Source organism: Rhincodon typus, chromosome 7 (assembly GCF_021869965.1).
Source record: "Rhincodon typus isolate 14 chromosome 7, sRhiTyp1.1, whole genome shotgun sequence".
NCBI classification, from domain to species: Eukaryota; Metazoa; Chordata; class Chondrichthyes; order Orectolobiformes; family Rhincodontidae; genus Rhincodon; species Rhincodon typus.
In genome coordinates, this window is record NC_063338.1 from 89658873 (window position 1) to 89679819 (window position 20947).

General features: G+C 41.9%; 1 protein-coding gene across 1 annotated transcript in view; it reads right to left on the reverse strand.

Moving 5' to 3' along the window:
• Positions 1–390: 390 nt before the first annotated feature.
• The window catches only part of hspbap1 (hspb associated protein 1), a 63926-nt gene continuing 43369 nt past the window's right edge, over positions 391–20947 (reverse strand). Inside the window, exons 5-7 of the mRNA XM_048599261.1 lie at positions 8024–8160; positions 1754–1925; positions 391–426 (exon numbers count right to left, since the gene is read on the reverse strand). Of these exons, the coding sequence (XP_048455218.1) occupies positions 391–426; positions 1754–1925; positions 8024–8160 (345 nt within the window). The remainder of the gene's footprint in view (positions 427–1753; positions 1926–8023; positions 8161–20947) is intronic.

Sequence of the window (20947 nt, forward strand, 5' to 3'; positions counted from 1 at the left end):
TCTAATAATCTTAAAAAAAACCTTGAATTCACATTATCATTAATACTGGTGAAAATATATTCAAATCAAAAAATGTAATCCTTCAAGTAAACAAATAAGAAACAATATTAAAGGTACATTGTATTACTGCAGCCCCTTAAATAGAACATGGAACATAACAGCGCAGTACAGGCCCTTCGGCCCTCGATGTTGCGCCGACCTGTGAAACCAATCTGAAGCCCATCTAACCTAAACTATTCCATTATCATCCATATGCGTCAATTGTTCTTGACTCAACTGACCATCTGCTGAGCTGAAGCTATTAGTAGTTTTGAAACTTAGTTTAGCATTCATAATGGCTGCAGCTGTCATTCAAAAGCTACTAGCTATATTTCCAGAAACTAATATAGCTCAATAGTGTGCTATTCCGATTTCAAAGTAGAATTGCTGTCAATGGAGATAAATAAGTGCACGGGTTTTTCAACTTTCCAAAGCAAGTCTTCTTTAAACAGCCAAAGATATCAGTCAAGCTGTGACTGGCAGATTTTCTTTTCAAAACGTTTATGTTTTATAGTACTTTCTTCAGTGGAAAGAAGTTTTATAATGCTTAACATTTACACAACTGTGGTTAACAGAAGGGTCAATTTACTTTTGAGATGAGGAGGAATTTCTCTCAAAAGGTTGTTAATACTTGCAATTCTCTGTCCTGGTGAGAAGTGTAGACTGAAATATTGAATATATTCAAGCCTGAGTTAGATAGATTTTTGATTGAAGTGAGAAACAAGAGTCACGAGGGACAAGCAGAACATTGGGAGTTAAGGCCACATCAGATCAGCGATGATCTGATTGCCTAGTGAAGCAGACTGAAGGGTTGAATGACCTACTTATGATTTCACTTTTAATGGTTTTATGTTTTATTTGTATGACAGAACCCATGATGAATTACTGAATTAAAAACATTTCAACATCTAATACAAAGTGTCAAAATGTTTTACACTTATCAATCAAAATATCTGGTTACTTCCAGTGGTCAAGTAGATACTTTTTTTTTAAAGTCTTACAAAACCCACACCACTCACAACAGTCTACTGATCCAGAAACACAGATTTAGATGGGTTAGATATGGGAAGAGTTTTGTCATGAGGTTGAGTTTATGGAGAGTGGAAGCTAGGAGGATAGTTGGTAAAGCACCGGAATAAACTAGAAGTAACAAAGACACAACTAAAGGCTTCGGCAGATGTGGAACTGAGGCTGAGTGATGTCAATAAAAGGGAAGAAGTAGTTGACTTGATGATGGAGCTGATATATGAATAGAAGCTCACATCAGGGTCAAATCCATTGTAAAAGTCAGACAGACGTTCTGTTCAAGTGAAAAGGAACAACATGGTTGAAAGTAGAAAGTGTTGGAGGAACTCAGGAGGTCTGGCAGCCACTGTGCGGTGAGAAGCAGAGTTAACATTTTAACAGCAATCCATTCGATTCTGGGAAACCTGCTGCGTTTCTCCAGCACTTACTGGTTTTTGTAGTACCATTCTCATTCTTAATATAATTGAAAGTATTTTTGAATATTCCATTTATAGCGTAGCTCTAAAGAGCCAGTCAACTAAAGCTGAGAGTGATGTGCACCGCAGCGCACCTTTCACAACAGTCCAACAGCCTGAAATTTCACACTGATGAGTAATAAACTACTTGAATAACAGAGCATGTCTGAGAGGTCAACTGGCTTACACCTGATTCCTTTCTTTCCAAGTCCACGCAAAATGCACAATCTTACCTCTCCTGGATGCAATGTCACAACATGCGGTCTGGCTCCATGAAATCGAGGGAACCGTGCAAAATCAGGGTTGACCACGTTCACACTGCTAAATACACTAGACTCTTCATAAGGAATACGAGTGGGATACAGGGAGGCGGTGTCTTCTGGGGGGAAAAGATGCCATCTCTTTCTGCAAATATATTGATGAGAAGTTTCCTTAATTATTTCAATAAGAAAACAGTTGTGTGTAATAACTAAAAGATTTTCCTTTCAGGCTTACCACCCTATCTCTCAAAGTCATATACATTCTACAGCTGGTGACAAGCTCTACCAAGGCCAGTTCCTCACAGACAACAGGACAGCCACTAAATTGTGCTCTCATCCACAGTACAGGCACCTGATATCTGTCGGGCACCCACCTGCAACAGCATACTGGCAATTCAAGAAGAGGGGCAAAACTTTTGGCCCATTGTTTCCAATAATAATGTTTCAGCTGCTAAAGCATTTTACCCCAAACCTCTATTTAAACTTCTTTGTGCATTTCTTTAAGGAGGAAAACAAGCTTAGATAAATTTTCAATCATATATTCTGGCTAGTGAGCTGGTTGTAAATCTTTACAGTTGTCTAGCCAGAAGGCTGTAAATGCTCCATCATTCAGTATGTTCAAGACTGATATATTTTTTGATCGCCGAGGACATAGAGGGAGATGGGGAGCAGGCAAGAAAGTGGAGCTGAGGCAAATGATCAGTTGTGATGGTACTGTATAGTAGATCAGATTTGATGGGCCATATGCTCTACTCCTGATCTTACTCATGTTCTCACACTGATTTGAAACTTGAGCATCTACTGTCAGCAAAGAATACAAATGCTTAACATATTCTTGTGAAAGTCCATTATCAGTCACCTGAATGGGAACATTAACCACTTCAAAGAAATATAATGAGAAATGAGATGGAAATCCATTGAGCAACCGTGCAGCAATATTTTGCAGCGTATTTAATGAAAAGCTTTCTACGTCTTACATTTTACCCATTCAAAGTTATCAGTAGAATTTTATTTACTATCTTGTTGTAAAAAGACTTCACATAGAGTCATAGAGATGTACAGCGTGGATACAGACCCTTCGGTCCAACTCGTCCATGCCAGCCAGATATCCTAGATTGATCTGGTCTCATTTGCCAGCATTTGGCCCATACCCCCTAAACCTGACCTACTCATATGTCCATCCAGATGCCTTTTAAATGTTGTAATTGTACCAGTTTCTGCCACATAGAACACTGTGACTCAGTGGTTAGCACTGCTGCTCACAGCACTGGAGACCCGGGTTCGATTCCAACCTTGGGGGACGATCTGTGTGGAGTTTGCATGTTCTCCCTGTGTTTGCATGGGTTTCCTGTGATCTCCTCCCACAGTCTAAATACATGAAGGTTAGGATGGATTGGCCACGCTAAATTGCTCTTAGCGTCCAGGGATGTACAGGTAGGTGGATTAGCCATAGGAAGTGTAGGGTTACAGGGGTAGAGAAGGGGGGGCTGAGTCTGTGTGCGATGTTGTTCAGAGGAATGGTGTGAACTGAATGGGCTGAATGGCCTGCTTACACACTGTGGGGATTCTATGACTCTATGAAGACTTATTGCTCAGGTATTGCTTAGAATAAATCACTGCTTACTGTTCTGAAGCCAAAGCCTTAACAGACCCAATGATATTCTGGTCACCTTGCACACCTTACTATCATTGAATATGATTTACAATTTAAGAGACAAATTACAATAATCTTGTGCTGTGGTTCCATGCTCACCATTTTATGACTTAAGGATGCCCGGCAAGATGGCGGCAGAGTAACACGCTCCAGCCGGAGCTCCTCTGCGCTGTCTGTTCTTTTTCGTTTCTACCTTTTGTTCCCCTTTCTGCTTTAAGGAATGGAGAGTTGGTGAGCTCCAGAGGCGAGAGCAGCGGCCGGCACGGGGCAGGCAGTCCCCGGCAGCGGCTGGCACGGGGCAGGCCGTCCCCGGCAGTGGCCGGCACATGGACCAAGTCCTGGGTGGAGGCCAGCGCAGGGGAATCAGTCCTGGAACTTACCTTGGAGCAGCTGAGAGCCGGTACGGTGCTGACTGGAGTAGGAATGGTTCTTGGACTGCGGTCTAACACGGGCGGTCAGACCACATGGGAAAGCCCCTGCGCTGAGCTGCTACAGTGTAATGTTTATCTGAATTGTTGTATCTGACTGTAATGTCAATCCTTTAACTATGTCTTATTTTTACCTTATTCTTTAAACACTGCAATGTAAAAGTAATGCAATTACTCTTCTTTTTAATTACTCTTTTGTGTCTAAGATTTGTACCTAAGATGGCACCATGAGGAGACATTGTAAAACGTTTCACTGTACTTTTTTTTTCCTTCTTTATTCATTAATGGGATGAGGGCATCGCTGGCTAGGCAGCATTTATTGCCCATCCCTAACTGCCCTAAGAGTCAACCACATTGCTGTGGGCATGGAGTCACATGTAGGCCAGACCAGGTAAGGATGGCAGTTTCCTTCCCTAAAGGGTATTAGTGAATCAGATGGGCTTTTCCTGACGATCGACAATGGATTCATGGTCATCATTAGACCCTTAATTCCATAAACATATTGAATTCAAATTCCACTGTCTGCCATGAGAGAATTCAAATCCGGGTCCCAGAACATTATCTGGGTCTCTTGGTTAACAGTCCAGTGACAATGCCACTAGGCCATCATTCCCCCACTCCTGTACTTGAGTACACGTGACAATAAAGGATATTCTTATTCTAAGCAGATTTCACTTAATACAAATTAGATAAATGAAATATTCAGCCAATTAGTCTCAGCTGTATTTAAATCCAGGTCTCAGCAGCGAATAGACAACTTTCTAAACCAGTGCACTGTCCTGTCACAGGCTGAAGGGATATTTGCTAAAAGCTGATGATTTTCAATAAATTGCCTTTGCAGTAAAGGAATTAATATTCCAAGACCTAGGAGTTCAGTAAACCAATCTTTTCTTTAAATGAAGGCATACTGTGATTGAGGTAACACTAGACGTATGACCCATCTTTCAGCTGGGCAATGGCATAGGACCAAAGCAATTGGGAATAAACATCTTGGTGAGCAAAGAGGATGATTGAAAGAGATTGCTTCACAAGTTGTTGGAGAGGTTCAAGTTGCATTTTTAAAATATACTTTGCTCCAGTTATTTCAACCTCTTAAAATGAATGCAACATGAAGCAAACAGGAAGTGGAAACACACTAAATGATAAATATCTGCAGCTCAAAATGTGTTCAGACTTTCTCTTCTTGCCCCAGTTACAGCAGTTCAGTAAACATGTGTGCTGTGGGAGGGATACTGAAACTCAGTCATAAACCTCGGCCTGAACACATCCAATGGATTACTGCCAAAACCTCAAAATCATCTGAGACTTGGCACAAGGGATAGGTCTAGTAGATAGTTGGAGATGTTCCTGCAATGTGCAGCAAAGGCTTCATTTCATTCACCACCACAAAATTTCAAACCTTTTAAAAATTATCTCTATCTGACTTCAAAGTCACCTTTCAAAGCTATACCAGGCAAGCTCATCTAAGCAAACAACAGAACACTTTTTTTTAAGATCACAGTCCAACTTCTGCAACATTTGTCCCTGTTTTTGTTTTTTGAGTAGAACTCAACTACCGACCCTTTTTAACAGAGCAAACATCAGACATGTTGCATAATAACAACACTCCAGATGCATCTTCAACATGCCTATGGACATGGCCAAAGCTTCCTCAGAGGTGCAGTCATTTACTCACTCAAAACATTTAAAGTTGAAACAGATTCAGAATCTTGAAAAGGAGATTTTGAAGCCCTGGAGAAATGACATAAACCATGCAAAAAGTACACAACTTAGTTAAATCTGCAGTGGAACCCAGGCATCTCATCTAATAAAGCAGAATGTTCCCTTACTTGTGTTAGGATAAACTTGCATCAAATTCTGTCATAAAGCTCCAAATTCTTTTCTAGTAGCATCCACTTTCTTGAACTTCTAACACTGTTAATTAATCGCAATTACTATGTTCAGAAGGTTTGTATTCCCTTGAGTATGGAAAAACTAATGGAATGTCGAAATTGAGGTGTTTAAGATGATTCACTCACAAACCAGCTTCTACAACCACAACAGACAATGTTCGTTACAGAACTGACACAGACCCAGGGCACAGCTTATCATCTCCCTGGATGGGCAGATACCATCAAGATGATTAAAAGGATTTCACGAAGTAGAGGGAACTTATTTCCTCAGGTACAGAAGACGGGTGCATTCACTTAAAATTAGCTGTACAGGAGTGATGTCAGGAAGCTTTTCTTCACACAAAGATCTGTTGGGATCAGGGTCAATGAAAAGTTACAATACTGGTGGACTTTTGTTAATCTTATCATTTATGTTCTGTATTTTTGACTAAAGATTAAAATGAAAAAAGGATGGTTTTAAAACCAAGGAATGCGGAAGGAATCGCTGCACTTTGTTTCCCACTTTTATCCCCTCTCCCCATAAATCCATTTTTTCTTTGCCTGTTTCTGTGTGCATGTAAAGGTTTTAAAAGGAACTTTAACTAGAGTATTAACCAGTCAAACCACATGTTGACAGTTTATAACTGTTAACTTGTGATTAAAATTTACCTATTTTAATAAATAGCTTATAGAAGGTGGCAAGGTTGAGAGATATGTTTAGTTAGCCATGTGGAGCAGCACCTCTCAAATATAGCCTCTGGCGAAAGGTATTTTCTCAGGAAAAACTGGTATTGAAATAAATGTAAGCAAGTGTTTTGTATTTGTCACATGTCAATGGATGGGGAAAAGCCTCTATGTTTATATCTATGATGATATGGTTCCACATGACGATGCGTGACCCAAAGATAAATTCTGAAGTTATTGGCTTCCCATGACACTGCTGATCCTGCCTTCTCATTAGATCAATGGGCAAGGAGGGCCCACGGACTCAGATTTGGAAAGATTTTGTTTGATTGATGCTCCTCCCATTCAGTATCTACTGATACACACTATCTACCAAACAAACTGCGTCAAGCATAACAGTGTGGAGCTGGAGTAACACAGCAGGCCAGGCAGCATCAGAGAAGCAGGGAAGCTGACGTTTTGGGTTGGGACCTTTCTTCAGAAATCAGATTTCCCGACCCAAAGCATCAGCATTCCTGCTCCTCTGATGCTGCCTGGCTTGCTGTGTTCCTCCAGCTCCACACTGAGTTATCTCTGACTCCAGCATCGGCAGTTCTTACTATCCCCAAACTGCATCAAGCATATCCTACACAATCACATCAAAGCAAAATACTGCCGATGCTGGAAATCTGAAAAAAAGGGAAACTGAACAGAAAGTAAACAGAACTAATTAGATATTTGAAGAAAAGTCATAATCAGACTCAAAAGTGTTAACTCCATTTCTCTGTACAGATGCTGCCGGAACTACTGGGTGTCTCCAGCACATTTGGTTTTTATTTAACGATATCCCTGTTCTGCAACTATTGCCAATGAAAAGCACGAGAACAGCAAAGTCACAGAAAGACGACATCCAAGACATTACCCCGCCTTCTCTTCAACCTCCATTTCCATTCCCTTGATCATCTCCCCGATTAAGGGATGCAAGGTCAGGAGAATCCCTCTGAGTGTGGTGTAAACTAAATGAGTAGCAAATTAGGTATATAGGAGAATTCAGTGCATGGGGGAAGCAGGTGATTAAAGTAATGTTCATTGCAACTAGTAAGATATTTTGAGTATTAGCCAGATTTGTCATAACTAGTGGCAGGTATCATTAGTTGTAAGGGTTATTAAGTTAAGGCCAAAATAAAATAAAGTCAAGTAAACCAAAGAAAAATAAATGAAGTAAACTGAGGCATGGCAAGACCCTGCAAACAATAAACTTCTACATTGCAATAGGCATTACAGAAGTACTTTATTGGTTGAAAATGTTTTGGGGGTGCTTGAGAAGTCAAGTCCTTATTTCTCTCTTACATAGCACTGAGTCCATCTCTGAATTTCTAGTTGCTGCCCTGGCTAAGATTAATCATTTGGTTCTAAACAAGAATTGAATTTGGGTTTTTCAGACTTGGGGGCTTAAAAATAAAGCTACACAATTATCTGGAGGAAACAGGTGATGCACCTCTTTCTTGCTATTTGCATGCCATGCAGTTGTGTGGGGAGGTGGAAGCAAATTCTAAAATCATGAGAAGGGTAAGTGCTAGTAAAACTGTAATCAGGAAAAACAAACAACAAGTGAACTTAGCAGTACCTTCCTTGCACTTGCAACACCAGATTGCATCCATAGGAATCAAGGTGACAGGGGGTGTTTGCCGCTTCAGTACCGATCCATAGCGTGCTGTCCCGAGCATCCCTCCCTGGGTACCCAAAGTCAGACCAAATTACGTCCTACTAAAGAAATGTTCATGTTAGCATACTGTTAATGATTTTTCAAACCTTTGTTCTCCCTCCGTCTCCTTCTGTGACACCTCTTAATTGATGTTATTCTATATTTGACCTCCATAAGGAAGAACAGATATTAAACTGAATTCTCTTCTGGGTGGATAACAAAAATGGACAGTTCTATTTCATAACAGCAAAGGGGAATTTTCCTGGTATCCTTTCCAATATTTATCCCTCAATCAACATTTCTAAATAAGACTAAGATTTAAAGTTTTGGCAAAGATCTGTAGCTCGGGTTGTGAGTGAGGTTGTTGACTTGCTCGCCGAGCTGGTTTGTTTTTGTTTTTATTCATGGGAAAAAAACAAGCCAGCTCGGCAAGCAAGTCAACAACCTCAAGACTAAGATTATCTGATCACAGTCACATTGGTCTTTGTGTGGAGCTTGCTGCGTGCAAATTGCCTAGAATGTTTCTTATTTGATAACAGAACTTCATTGGTACTACAATGGTTTGTGATGTTCTGAGAGTAAGAAAGAAGCTATAAAAAAGCAATGCTTTCTCTTTAGGAGTCAACCAAAAACAATCGAAACAGAAAAAACACATTCACTTTCCTTCCTGTTCATTGGCTTGGTTATTACTTCACAATGGCACAATTCATGCTAACCTGATTTACAGCAGACTCTTGCAGCTGGATGGAGAAAAGATAAGTTTATTCCAGCAATCTGGCCTGGATTTGCATCCTGTTACAAGCGAAAACACAGTGAACTAATCGGTGCACCACCCAGTCCTCCAAGACACAAACAACATTTGATGGGACATTTTATCACCTGCTTTGTTTGCATTCCACTGTTCATTTCTTCCTTTTTCTAAAGGAAAATGGATCTTCAATCCTGCACGTTTCACTGCATCTCATTATCTAAATTCATTTTGTCACCTACATCATGTTTAAATTAAAAACTAGAATCTTCTGCCTGTTAACAAGCCAGTCTTGAGGGAAATTACCCAAACCAATTTGTTAAGTGTAATAATGTTGATGTCATCTAGGACTGATCGCAACCTGAATGCTGCCAGCTGCATGAGATCATGTATTGGTTACTTCTTGTTAATAATCTTACCTCATGCTAAATGTTGCATGTTTTCAAGTATTTTAAATCTTTTTCTTAACCCATTCCTTGCATCAAACATGTGGAATGTTTCTTCCCAACTCCAGACTTCTCCACAATAGAAAAATAGAAACATTCCATCTCTATTTTTTACACGATTAGTAAATTGAAGTGTCAAATTTCTGCTAAGTAGGTCAGTCAATAAGAGGAAACTAATTTACAATAATTCATAAAGAAACCAGAGAAGAAACAAGATAATTTTGTTTTAAAGCATGAATAATGGTGAATTTGGATGAATTCCTAAAATAATGATGGAAGCAGGTGCAATATTGGGCAGCATCGTGGCTGAGTGGATAGCACTGCTGCCTCACAGCACTAGGGACCCGGGTTTGATTCCACCCACAGGCAACTGTGCGTGGAGTTTGTGGGTTAGGGTGTCTGTGTGGGTTTGCTCCGGTATACCAGTCTCCTCCCACAGTCCAAAGATGTGCATATTAGGTGGATTGGCCATGCTAAATTACCCAGAGTATGCAGGGATGTGCAGGCTAGGTGGATTAGCCATGGGAAATGCAGGATTACAGGGACAGGGTGGGGTGCCTGCTCTTCGGACGCTCGGTGTGGACTTGATGAGCCGAATGATCTGCTTCCACACTGTAGGGATTCAATAATTCTGTGACTATCAAATGAATGGGAATTTAGATATTCACGTAAAGTAGAAAAGGGGTAGCAGGAAAGAACAGAAAAAAGTGGGATCCATTGGATAGCTCTTGAAAAAGCACAGCAAAATGTGCTGTCCAGGCTTTTCCTGCACTGCATTGTTCTCCATCAACAATTCATCAGCAGGAAGAGCAGGAAATGACCAATTGATCCACCAATACAAGGTGCTGGAAATGCTCAGCAGGTCTAACAGCATCTGTGGAGAGAGGGAGACAGGACAATGTTAGCATTTTGCCATGTGAAGGAAGATCATTAACCTGAATGTTAATTCTGTTTCTCTTTCCAAAGGTGCTGCCAGACCAGATAACCATTGCAACATTTTGTCCCTTATTGCAGATTCTCAGCATCTGCAGTACTTTGCTTTAGTTGAAATGGCCAGAACACAATGGGTCAGCAATTCTTCCCTTCTCCCTCAACTTCATCTTACTCTGCATCCAGGCAGGCCATCACCACTTTCTCAAGGGCAACATGGGTGAAAAGTAAGTGCTGGCCTAGCCAGCGATGCCCACATCCCATGAGTGAATAGAAAGAAATTCTGAGAGAACCAAAAGAGGATAAAGACTTTTAAAAACCATTTTCATTCAAAGAATGTTCATAAAGGATGCTTTATGGACCTTCAATAGCATCTTCAATCAATGGGACATGCTCTAACTACACAACGGAATTGAAAAAGGTGATAAAATACTGCTTGAACATGCAAATTATCTTCATGGCCCTGCTACAGCATCATTTTCTCTGTCTTTCATCTGTAATCTAAATCTGACAAACATCAGTAGATAACTGATTGCAATCCTTCTTAAAAAAAATCTTCTTCCTCTCACTGTTTTGAGACACTTACTCAATGTAATGGGAGCAATAATCCAGCCGGAAAGCATTTCGACTGCAAAAATATGATCTGCAATATTAAAAAAACTGTTCTGTCCATGTTTCCCAATACAAGTTTATAGTTGGCAATAAATTAACTATTCTAACATTGAGCAGGATGAAATTATGTTAATTTATAAATTTTAACAATCAGTAATGAAAAGCTGATTTCTTGCTCATAAGTTCGCTTTTAATTTCTGTTGGCAATTCATTCGAAGTGACACACGGGACTAAATGTACCAGGAAGACATGCATCAAAGCAATCAGAGCTTAAAACTTTGGCAAAAGGATTTATCAAAATCTAGCACAATGTCTCTAATGAAATTCCCTGTAGCAGCTGGACATAAACCTTATTCAGGTTGCGACAGCTATAGAATAAAAATAACTAACTTCCAACTGTGTTTTGGGAATTATTGTCTCTGATACTGGACTGGCATTTTTTTTTTTAAAAAAAAGTATATTGTTTTGTGCGATGCTAGTGTCATTGCTAAGGCCAACTTTTGTTGCCAAACCCTTTCTGACTTCAAACTAATTGGCTGAAAAAGCCAGTGCAAAGAGCAGTTTTGAGTCGACTTAAAAAGTGCTTTAGTGGCAACATCACTGGGCTAGTAATCCAGAGACCCACAGGTGGCAGTAAGACAGAGAACAACAGTTCAAATCCAACCACAGCAGCTGGTGAAATTTAAATCAAACAACATGGTTGACTCCAAACTGCCCTCCGAAATAGCCTAGCAAGCCAATCAGTTCAAGAGCAATTCAGGATGAGAAACAAATTCCGACCTTGCCAGCAATTTCCACTAAAAGAGTAAGGGGAAAAAAAAAAAACCCACATTTCTCGGGATCTGGAGTCACAAAAGTCCAAACTAGGCAATGGTGACAGATTTCCTTCCATAAAGGACATTAGTTTTACAACAATCAATGATAACTACCTGATTAGACTAGCTTTCAATTCCAGAGTTTTATTAGTTGAACTGATTAAACTCCACCTGGCTGCTGTGATGGGCAGTCACAAATTCAATTCCCACAAAGGCAAATTGTGAATCTGAATTAATTTTTTTGGCTCACACTAGAGAACATCTTCATTTAAAAGCACAAGTTTACTGCATTCATTCAAAGAAGAAAACCTGACACCCCGATTCCAGACCAGAATAAGTACTCAAGTCTCATGGCTCTCCAGAGTAATGGAAAGGAAACTCGGGATGGGAAAGAAAAGAGTTCTACAATGGGAGACAAATCAGAGAATCATGCCAGTGCCAGCTCTTGATATTGTGTCTAACAGGCTGGAATTTTGACCAAAACAGCTGTGCAGGGCAGGGACCTAAAATGAAGCATAATATCAACATTGCTTCCCAGGAATAACTTGAAATGTATCAGATCCATCTCATGGCTTTGCACTATAAGGTCTCCCATGGAGGTGACTATGCCATTTTTTAAGTTAAGGGAGGTAATTGTTGGCTGCAGGGCTCTGTGCATATGCGCATGTGTGTAACTGCCACAATCACTAACATCATTGCTGATGCTCTGCTCACTGTATGATTGTAAATAGCAGGGAGAAAGACGTTATTGCAAGTCATCAAGGTCAGTGCTGCAATGCATCATCAGGTAGTGCCTTCTCAGGGAGCAGGAGAGTCAACGTTTCCGGTAGAAACCCACAACTACACCAGCACCATCCCTCACCTCTTTCTCCTCTATATTGATGACTGTATCAGTGCTGCCTCATGCTCCCGCAAGGAGCTTCAGCTGTTCATCAACTTCGCCAATACATTCCACCTTGCCCTCAAATTCACCTGGACCATTTCTAACACCTCTCTTCCCTTCCTGGACCTCTCCGTCTCCACCTCTAGAAAACAACTCACCACTGACATCCATTTCAAACCCACTGACTCCCACAGCTACCTCGACTACACCTCCTCTCACACATACTCCTGCAAAAGTGTTATCTCATACTCAATTCCTCCAACTCTGCTTCATCTGCTCCCGGTATAAAGCGCTCTACTCCCAGGGCATCCCAGATATCCTACTACTTTAGGGACCGTAGTTTCCCCTCCTCTGTAATTAAGAATGCCCTCAACCACATCTCCTCCATTTCCCGCACTTCTGCCTCAAACGCCCTCCCGCAAACAACAATAAGGATAGAGTCCCCTTATTTCTCACGCAGTACCATACCAACCTCCGAATCCAATACATCATCCTCCAACATTTCTGCCACCTATAATCAGGTCCCACCACCTAAAAGATATTTCCTTCCCCACTCTGTCTGTTTTCCGCGGGGACAGTTCATTCCGCGACTCCCTCGTCAGCTCTACACTCCCCACCAACTTCTCCAACACACCCAGTACCTTTCCCTGCAACTGAGAGAGGTGCAACACCTACCCCTACACCTTCCCTCTCACCTCCATCCAAGGTCCCAAACAATCATTCCATATCTAGCAGAGATTCACCTGCAGTTCTTCCAACCTGATCTGTTGTATCCATTGCTCCCAATGTGGTCTCCTCTATGTCGGGAAGACCAAACACAGACTCGAGCTGGAGGGGAAGTGGTGAGAAGTACCATTCCTCGGATGGGAACTGAGACAGAGGCCCAGTTTGTCCATGCCAAGAGTTCCTGGTGGATGTTAAAGACCAGATAGCACTTCAAGAATGAACAGGGAGTCTCATTTTCAGGACAGTATTCTCCTCCTGAACCAGCAACACCAAAAACAAAATATGCTGTTCGTCCTAAAATCTTAGTAAGAGCCAAATGACAGCCAAGGACTATCACTGCAGTGAGAGTAATAAAAACAATATAAATGAAAAAGTAATATCATTAAATAAAATCCTGTAAAAAGGAATGCTAGAGAAAAGAGATTTCCTACATTATAACAGCGGTTACATTCAAAAGTTCCTAATTTACTTTGGGGCACTGAGAGGTCAGGGATTGTACTTAGTAAATGCAAGTTGCAGTCAACTTTCTTTGTATGCATCTTTCTGGACAAACATACCTTACATGAAAAAATATTACAAGAGCACTTATTGTAATTCATCTTCGTTCAAAAATGACTGTTTTTATACACCTAATATCAAGGTAGATACGGTAAACACAGAGGTTGATGTCTTATCGGTATATCATAGAATAAGGTTATGAACATTGTATGCAGTTCTGGAATCCACATTACAGGAGGGATGTGATTGCACTGGAAAGGGTGCAGAGGAGATTCACCAAGCTACTGCCTGGGCTGCAGAGTTTTAGTTATGAAGATAGATTGGATCAACAAGGGTTATTTTGCTTGGAGCAGAGGAGACTGACGGGAAACATGATTGAGAGTATATAAAATTGAGAGAGATACAGACAGGAAGGAATTATCCCCCTTGGTGGGGGCATCAATCACCAGAGAACAAATATTTAAAGTAAGGGGCTTGAGATTTAGAGGGAATGAATGGAAAAATCTTTTCGCCAGAAGGTGACAGAAATCTAGAACTCTGCCTGTAAAAGGTGGTAGAAGCAGAAACACTCAAAATTTTAGAGGCATTTAGGTGTGCACTTGTAATGCCAAGGCATACAGCGCTATGGGCCAAATGCTGGAAAATAGGATTAGAATAGTTAGGGTCGATACAGTATGGAGCTGGAGGGTCGTCTGATGGAGGGTCCTGACCCAAAACGTTGACTTTCCTGCTCTTCTGATGCTGCCTGACCTGCTGTGTTCCTCCAGCTCCACACTGTATCGACTCTGACTTCAAGCATCTGCAGTTCTTGCTATCTCTTAGAATAGTTAGGCGATTGCTGGCCAAAAGCACAGATTTGATGAGCTGAAGGGACATTTTTCTGCACTGTATACCACTATGACTCGAGACACGCCAACAGACAAATTAGGAGCAGAAGTAGGTCGTTCCTCATGATCACGATTGATCGGTTTGTTTTGAATTCCACGTTCTACCAAAATCTGCTTTATAAATATTCAATTACCTTATACCGCCTCATGAGGAAGAGAATTCCAAGGTCACATAATCCTCTGAAAAGAAAATTCCCCTTATCTCTGTCCTAAAAAGGGCGATCCCTAAGTTTGAAAAAGTGCCCTCTCATTCAGAAGTCTCAAAGGAAAAATCCTTTCCACATCTACCTTGGCAACACTGTTCAGGATCTTATACACTTCAATCAAGTCACCTCTGAGTCTTTAGAACTCTAGAGGAAACAAGCCCAATCTTACACCTTTTCCTCATAAGGCAACCAACTCAATCCAAGTATCCATCTGGTAAACCACCTCTGAAACGCTTCCAATGCAATTACATCCTTCCTTAAATAAGGAGACTAAAACTGTACTTAGCATTTAGAATTCGGCCTCACCAATGCGGTACAAAACTGAAGAACATCCTCATCTTTAGGTTCAATTCCTCTCATAACAAAGGACAGCATTCCATCAGCCTTCTTACTAAAGGATACCCGAACACCAACTAGCCACCAACAGACACAACCAATTCTCATTGGTCTCAATACACACGGACAAAGGAGGACACAAATTCAACAACACATCCATAATAGCACAAGCCAAACAGAGACATGCCAGGGAATTCCTGGAGGCCTGGCATTCCAACCGGAACTCCATCAACAAACACACTGAACTGGACCCGACATATAAACCACTGAAAAACAGAGCCAGAAGTGATGCCAACAACCCCAGCAAACTGAGGCATATAAATAACAAGTGGGACAGAACACCAACGCTTCACCGGAGGCACACTGATGATGTTCCCTCACAGGGTGACGAAACGTCTGCAAGCAAACACACCGGCTTGGCGAGCAAGTCTGCAATCTCATCCACAACCCAAGCTACAAATCTTCTCAAAAACTTTCTCCATCCCAATTTCCACAACCAAGATCATCTGTAACTTTTGCATGAATGCAATCCTCTCCATAATGGTTCTTAGATCATATTTATTTAGTTCAATATGTGTTATCAATTTGTTGCCTATGTTGTAAATGCTACATGCATTCAGAAACAGTTTGCATCGTATAACATCATATCAATGTTTTAATTTCAGAAAGGCGCATCAGGTTGCGGTTCAAGGGTACCTTCAGCTGAGGAACAATATGTAGCATGGCAAACAGGCAAGATTGATTTTTACTAATTAATTTTAATTCTCTGCTATGAGAAGTTTAGGAAAATGATAATGGTAGCTTAGCTTCCTACTGGTCGAAGATGTGGAGGAGTAAGTGTGGACTTCTTTATACACTTGAATTCCTGTTATTGTTCAGATTTTTTTATTTCACATGAGTGGGCAGCATGGTGGCTCAGCGGTTAGCACTGCTGCCTCACAGCACCAGGGACCCGGGTTCGATTCCACCCTCGGGCAACTGTCTGTATGGAGTTTGCACACTCTCCCCGTGTCTGCGTGGGTTTCCTCCAGGTGCTCCGGTTTCCTCCCATAGTCCAAAGACGTGCAGGCTAGATGGATTGGCCATGCTAAAAATTGCCCGTGGAGTTCAGGGATGTGTAGATTAGGTGGGTTATAGGGGTACGAGTCTGTGTATGGTGCTCTGAGGGTCGGTGCGGACTTGTTGGGCCGAAAGGCCTGTTTCCACACTGTAGGGATTCTATGATTCGAAGAGACACAAACATTCACTTTTCACTGTATCACCTTCAGAGACGTGAAATAAAGTAAATTTGCCATGCCTTCAGAATGTGGTTTCTGACTAACCTTACACACAACAGCTGATCTACAAAGTCATCTCCTGCCTGCAACAAACCCTGCTTTGGCTTTGAAGAAGCCTGTCGTAGATGCTGAATTGCAACGAAGAAATTATTAAAGTTGTGATTCTCACACTAAATGACAGCTGCCAGAAAAATATATGTGCATACACCTTGAAAAGTTCCACAGGAACTGAATGGCCTAGCCACTTCCTAGAGAAACTGATTAACACGTCCAAAAACACTGGACGTTCATGTGTCATTTCTCATCCAACAATACAAAGACCAAATACTTGCATATTCCTCCTGCACTGTGATTTGTTTCTGGCCTGTTCTGATGCATATGTAACTGGAAAGAAACATTTTCTTTAAGCAAATAAATTTAACCTTGTGTGTACTTTTAAAAGTAGGTCACAAACCAATAACACAAAAAGTCACAAGCAAAATTAATCCATCTTTTTCTTAAATCACAGGAATCTCAACCAATACATGAGAAAGATTTTTTTTTGTAAAAGACCGACCTTCTTATCATTCAGGAGAATGTGGGCATCACTCACTAGGTCAGCATTCACTGCCAGTCACTAATTACTCTCGAGAATCTGAAAGCGAGCTGTCTTTTTGACCTGTTGGATTAGCTCAGATACATCTGTGATTTTGACCTACCGGCAGTGAAAGAAAAGCAACATAGTTCCGAGTCAGGATAGTGTGTGGTTAGGAGGAGAACTTGCATATAGTGGTGGCCCAATCCATCTGCTGCCTTTGTCCTTTGGGGCGGTAGAGGTCTCAGGTTTGAAAGGAGCGTTCAACAAAGATTAAGTGAATTACTGCAGTGCATTTTGTAGATAGTGAACACTGCTATGTATCCCTGTTCAAAGGAATTAACATGGAAAGTGTGGGTGGGGCATTAATCAAATTAAGCATTAATCAAAGAGGAGGCAATGGTCTACTGGTAATATTGCTGAACTGTTAATCCAGAGACTCAGGTAAGGTTCTGTGGACGCAGGTTCAAATCTCATTATGGAAGATGGTAGAATTCGAATTCAGTGAAAATCTGGAATGCTGTGAAACCATTGTTGATTGTGAGAAAAGCTCATCTGGTTCACTAATGCCCTTTAGGGAAAGAAACTCTCATCCTTACCTGGCCTGACCTACATGTGACTCCAGACCCACAGCAATGTGGTTGACTCTCAACTGCCCTCTGGGCAATTAGGGATGGGCAATGAATGTTGGCCTAGGCAGCAACACCCTCATCCTGTGAATGAATAAAAAAGGGATGTTTTGTCCTGAATGATTCTGAGTTTCTTCAGTATTGTTGCAGCTGCATTCATCCAGCAAATGGCTAATATTCCATCACACACCTGATTTGTATCTTGCAGGTGATGGACAGGCACTTGGGAGACAGAAGGTGACTTACACGCTACAGAATTCCTGGCATCCGACCTTCGCTTCTAATCAAAGTGTGCATATAGCTGGTCCAGTTCAGTTTCTGGTCAATGGTAAACTCTACAATATTGATACTGTGAGATATAGCAATGGAAATAACACTGAAAGTCAAGGAGTGATGGTCAGATGGTCTCTTGATGGAGATGGCCATTATGTGGCACAAATGTCACTTGCTACTTATTAGCCCTAGCCTGGACGTTATACAGATCTTCGTGCGTATGGATTTCTTCAGGACCTAAGGGTTTGCGAATGGTGCTGAACGTTGTGCAATCATCAGCATTATTCCCACTTCTAACCTCATGACGGACGGAAGATCATTGATAAAAGCCGCGGAAAATGTTCAAGCACAGACCATCCTGATGAGCCTCTGCAGTGATGCTCTTGGACTGAGATGGTTGACCTCCATCAAACACAACCATCTTTCTACTGGGTTTAACTCCAACCAGCTGAGTCTTTCTCCCAAGATTCCTATTGACTCCAGGTTTGCTACACCTCCCTGATGTCAAGGGCAGTCACTTTCACCTCATTTCAGTTCACCTCTTTTGTCTATGTTTGAAAAAGGCTGAATGAGGTCAAAAGCTGAGTGTCCATGGTCAAACCCAAACTGAATGTCAGTCAGCAAGTTATTCCTATGCAATTGCTGCTGAATAACGCTGTGAGCGATACCTTCCATCTCTGATAGGGCAGTAATTAGGCAAGTTGAATTTGTCCTGCTTTTATAGCCAGGACACACCTGGGCAATTTTCTGCATTGTTGGATAGAAGCCAGTGTTGTAGCTGTACTAGAACAGTTGGCTAGGGGCACAGCTAACTCTGAACCACAGAACTTTGGTCGTATTGCTAGAATATAGACTTTCCAGAATCCAGTGCTTTCAGCCAGTGAATCAAATTGGCTGAAGACAGGCAGCCGTGATGCTGGAGACCTCAGGAGGAGGCCGATCAGAAACATATACTTGTTATTTCTGGTGCAGGAGGATACAAGTACCTCAGGCTCATCTTTCGCATTGATATGTCAAGTCCCCATCCTTGGGGATGGAGATAGTTGTGGAGTCCTCTCCCTCTGTTTACTGTTCCAACACATTTGTCCAACATTTATGATTGGCTGTGGCAGAATTGCAGAGTTTTGGCCAGACCCACCAGTTGTGGCATACCTTACTCATGTTTATTGCATGCTGTTTAGCATGCATGCATGTATTCCTGTGTTGATAGCTTCAACATGTTGACACCTTAATTTTGGGTATGCCTGGTACAGATCCTGGTATACCCTTCTGTACACTTCATTGAACAAATGATGTGAGGTGCTGATGTTGGACTGGAGTGGGCAAGGTCAGAAATTACACAACACCAGGTTATAATCCAACAGGTTTATTTTCGAAACCCCGGACTATTACCTGGTGTAATTGAACAAAGGTTGATCTCCCACTTTGATGGTCGTAACAGAGCTGGGGATATACCAGAGCATGCAACTGTGGTTAATTACTCTGCTAATGGCTCACAGCATTTCTTGGACACTCTGTTCTAAGTTTGTCCCTTTGGGCACAGAGGTAGTGTGAAGATGGGACTGAGTCTCCACAATGACTATGTCATAATCATTCTGACAGATACTGCTACGGACAGACACATCTGCAACAAGTCACTCAGTGAGTACAAGGTCAATACGTTTTTCCCTTTTGTTGATTCCCTTACCACAGACAACAGAGTAAGTCTCACGATTGCGTCTTTTAGGACTTCATCAGTAGAGGTGCTACCGAGCAACACTTGAAGTCCCTGACCCAGACTATATTTTGCACCCTTACCACCCTCAGTATTGCCTCCAAGTGATGTTCAACATGGAGGAGAACTGATTCATCCGCCAAGGGGGACCAGCATATGGTACTGGAGGTTTCCATGCCCATGTTTGATCTGATGCTTTAAGACTTTATGGAATCTGGAGTCGATGTTAAGGACTCCCAGGGCAACTCTGTCCCTTTTGCATATCATTAGTCTGCCACTTTTGGTGGTTCTGTCCTGTTGGTGGTACAGAGCACAGTCAAGGATGGTGGTAGTACTGGCTGGAACATTGTCTGTAAAGTATAACTCTGTGAATATGAGTTTGTAAGGCTGTTGCTTGACTGGTCTGTGGACTAGCTCTCTCAATTAGCAAGAAAGAATGTAGGGTTAACAGGGATCCCTTCGCTGTTGTCATTTCTGGTGCCTAGATCAACGCAGGATGGTCTGTCCAGTTTCATTACTCAATTTCAACTTTACAGTGCTTCTGAAACAACTGAGTAGTTTGTTAGGCCATTTCAGAGAACAGTTAAGAGTCAATCCCATAGTTATGGATCTGGAGTCATATGTAGGCCAGACTTAAAGGACATTAATGAACTAGAGGGAGCTGGAGGAACATAGCTGGCCAGCCAGCATCAGAGGAGCCAAAAAGTTGACATTTCTGGTCAGGACCTTTCTTCAGAAATGGGGAGGGGGAAAGGGAGCTCAGAAATAAATAGAGACAGGAGGGATGGGGCTGGGGAAGGTAGGTGGGATGGTGATAGGTGAGTGCAGGGAGGCAGTGGTGGGGATTGGTCAGGGAGGTGGGAGGAGTGGATAGGTGGGAGAGAAGATGGACAGGCTGTGTCAGGTCAAGAAGGTGGGGATGAGAGGGAGGGTTAGTCATGGGATGAGGCTGGGGATGGGGAGATTTTGAAACTGGTAAAATCCACATTTAGGCCATCGGACTATAGGCTCCCCAGGTGGAATATGACGTGTTGTTCCTCCAGTTTGCGGGTGGCATCATTGTGACACGGGAGGAGGCCCAGGATGGACATGTCACCCAGGGAGTGGGAGGGGGGAGTTAAAATGGTTTGTGACCAGAAGGTGTTATTGTTTGTCGCGAACAGAGCGCAGATGCTCTACAAAATGGTCTCCGAGCCCCCGCTTGGTCTCACCGATGTAGAGGAGTCCACATCGGGAGCAGCAGAAGCAGTAGACCACGTTGACGGATGTGCAGGTGAACCCCTGTCTAATGT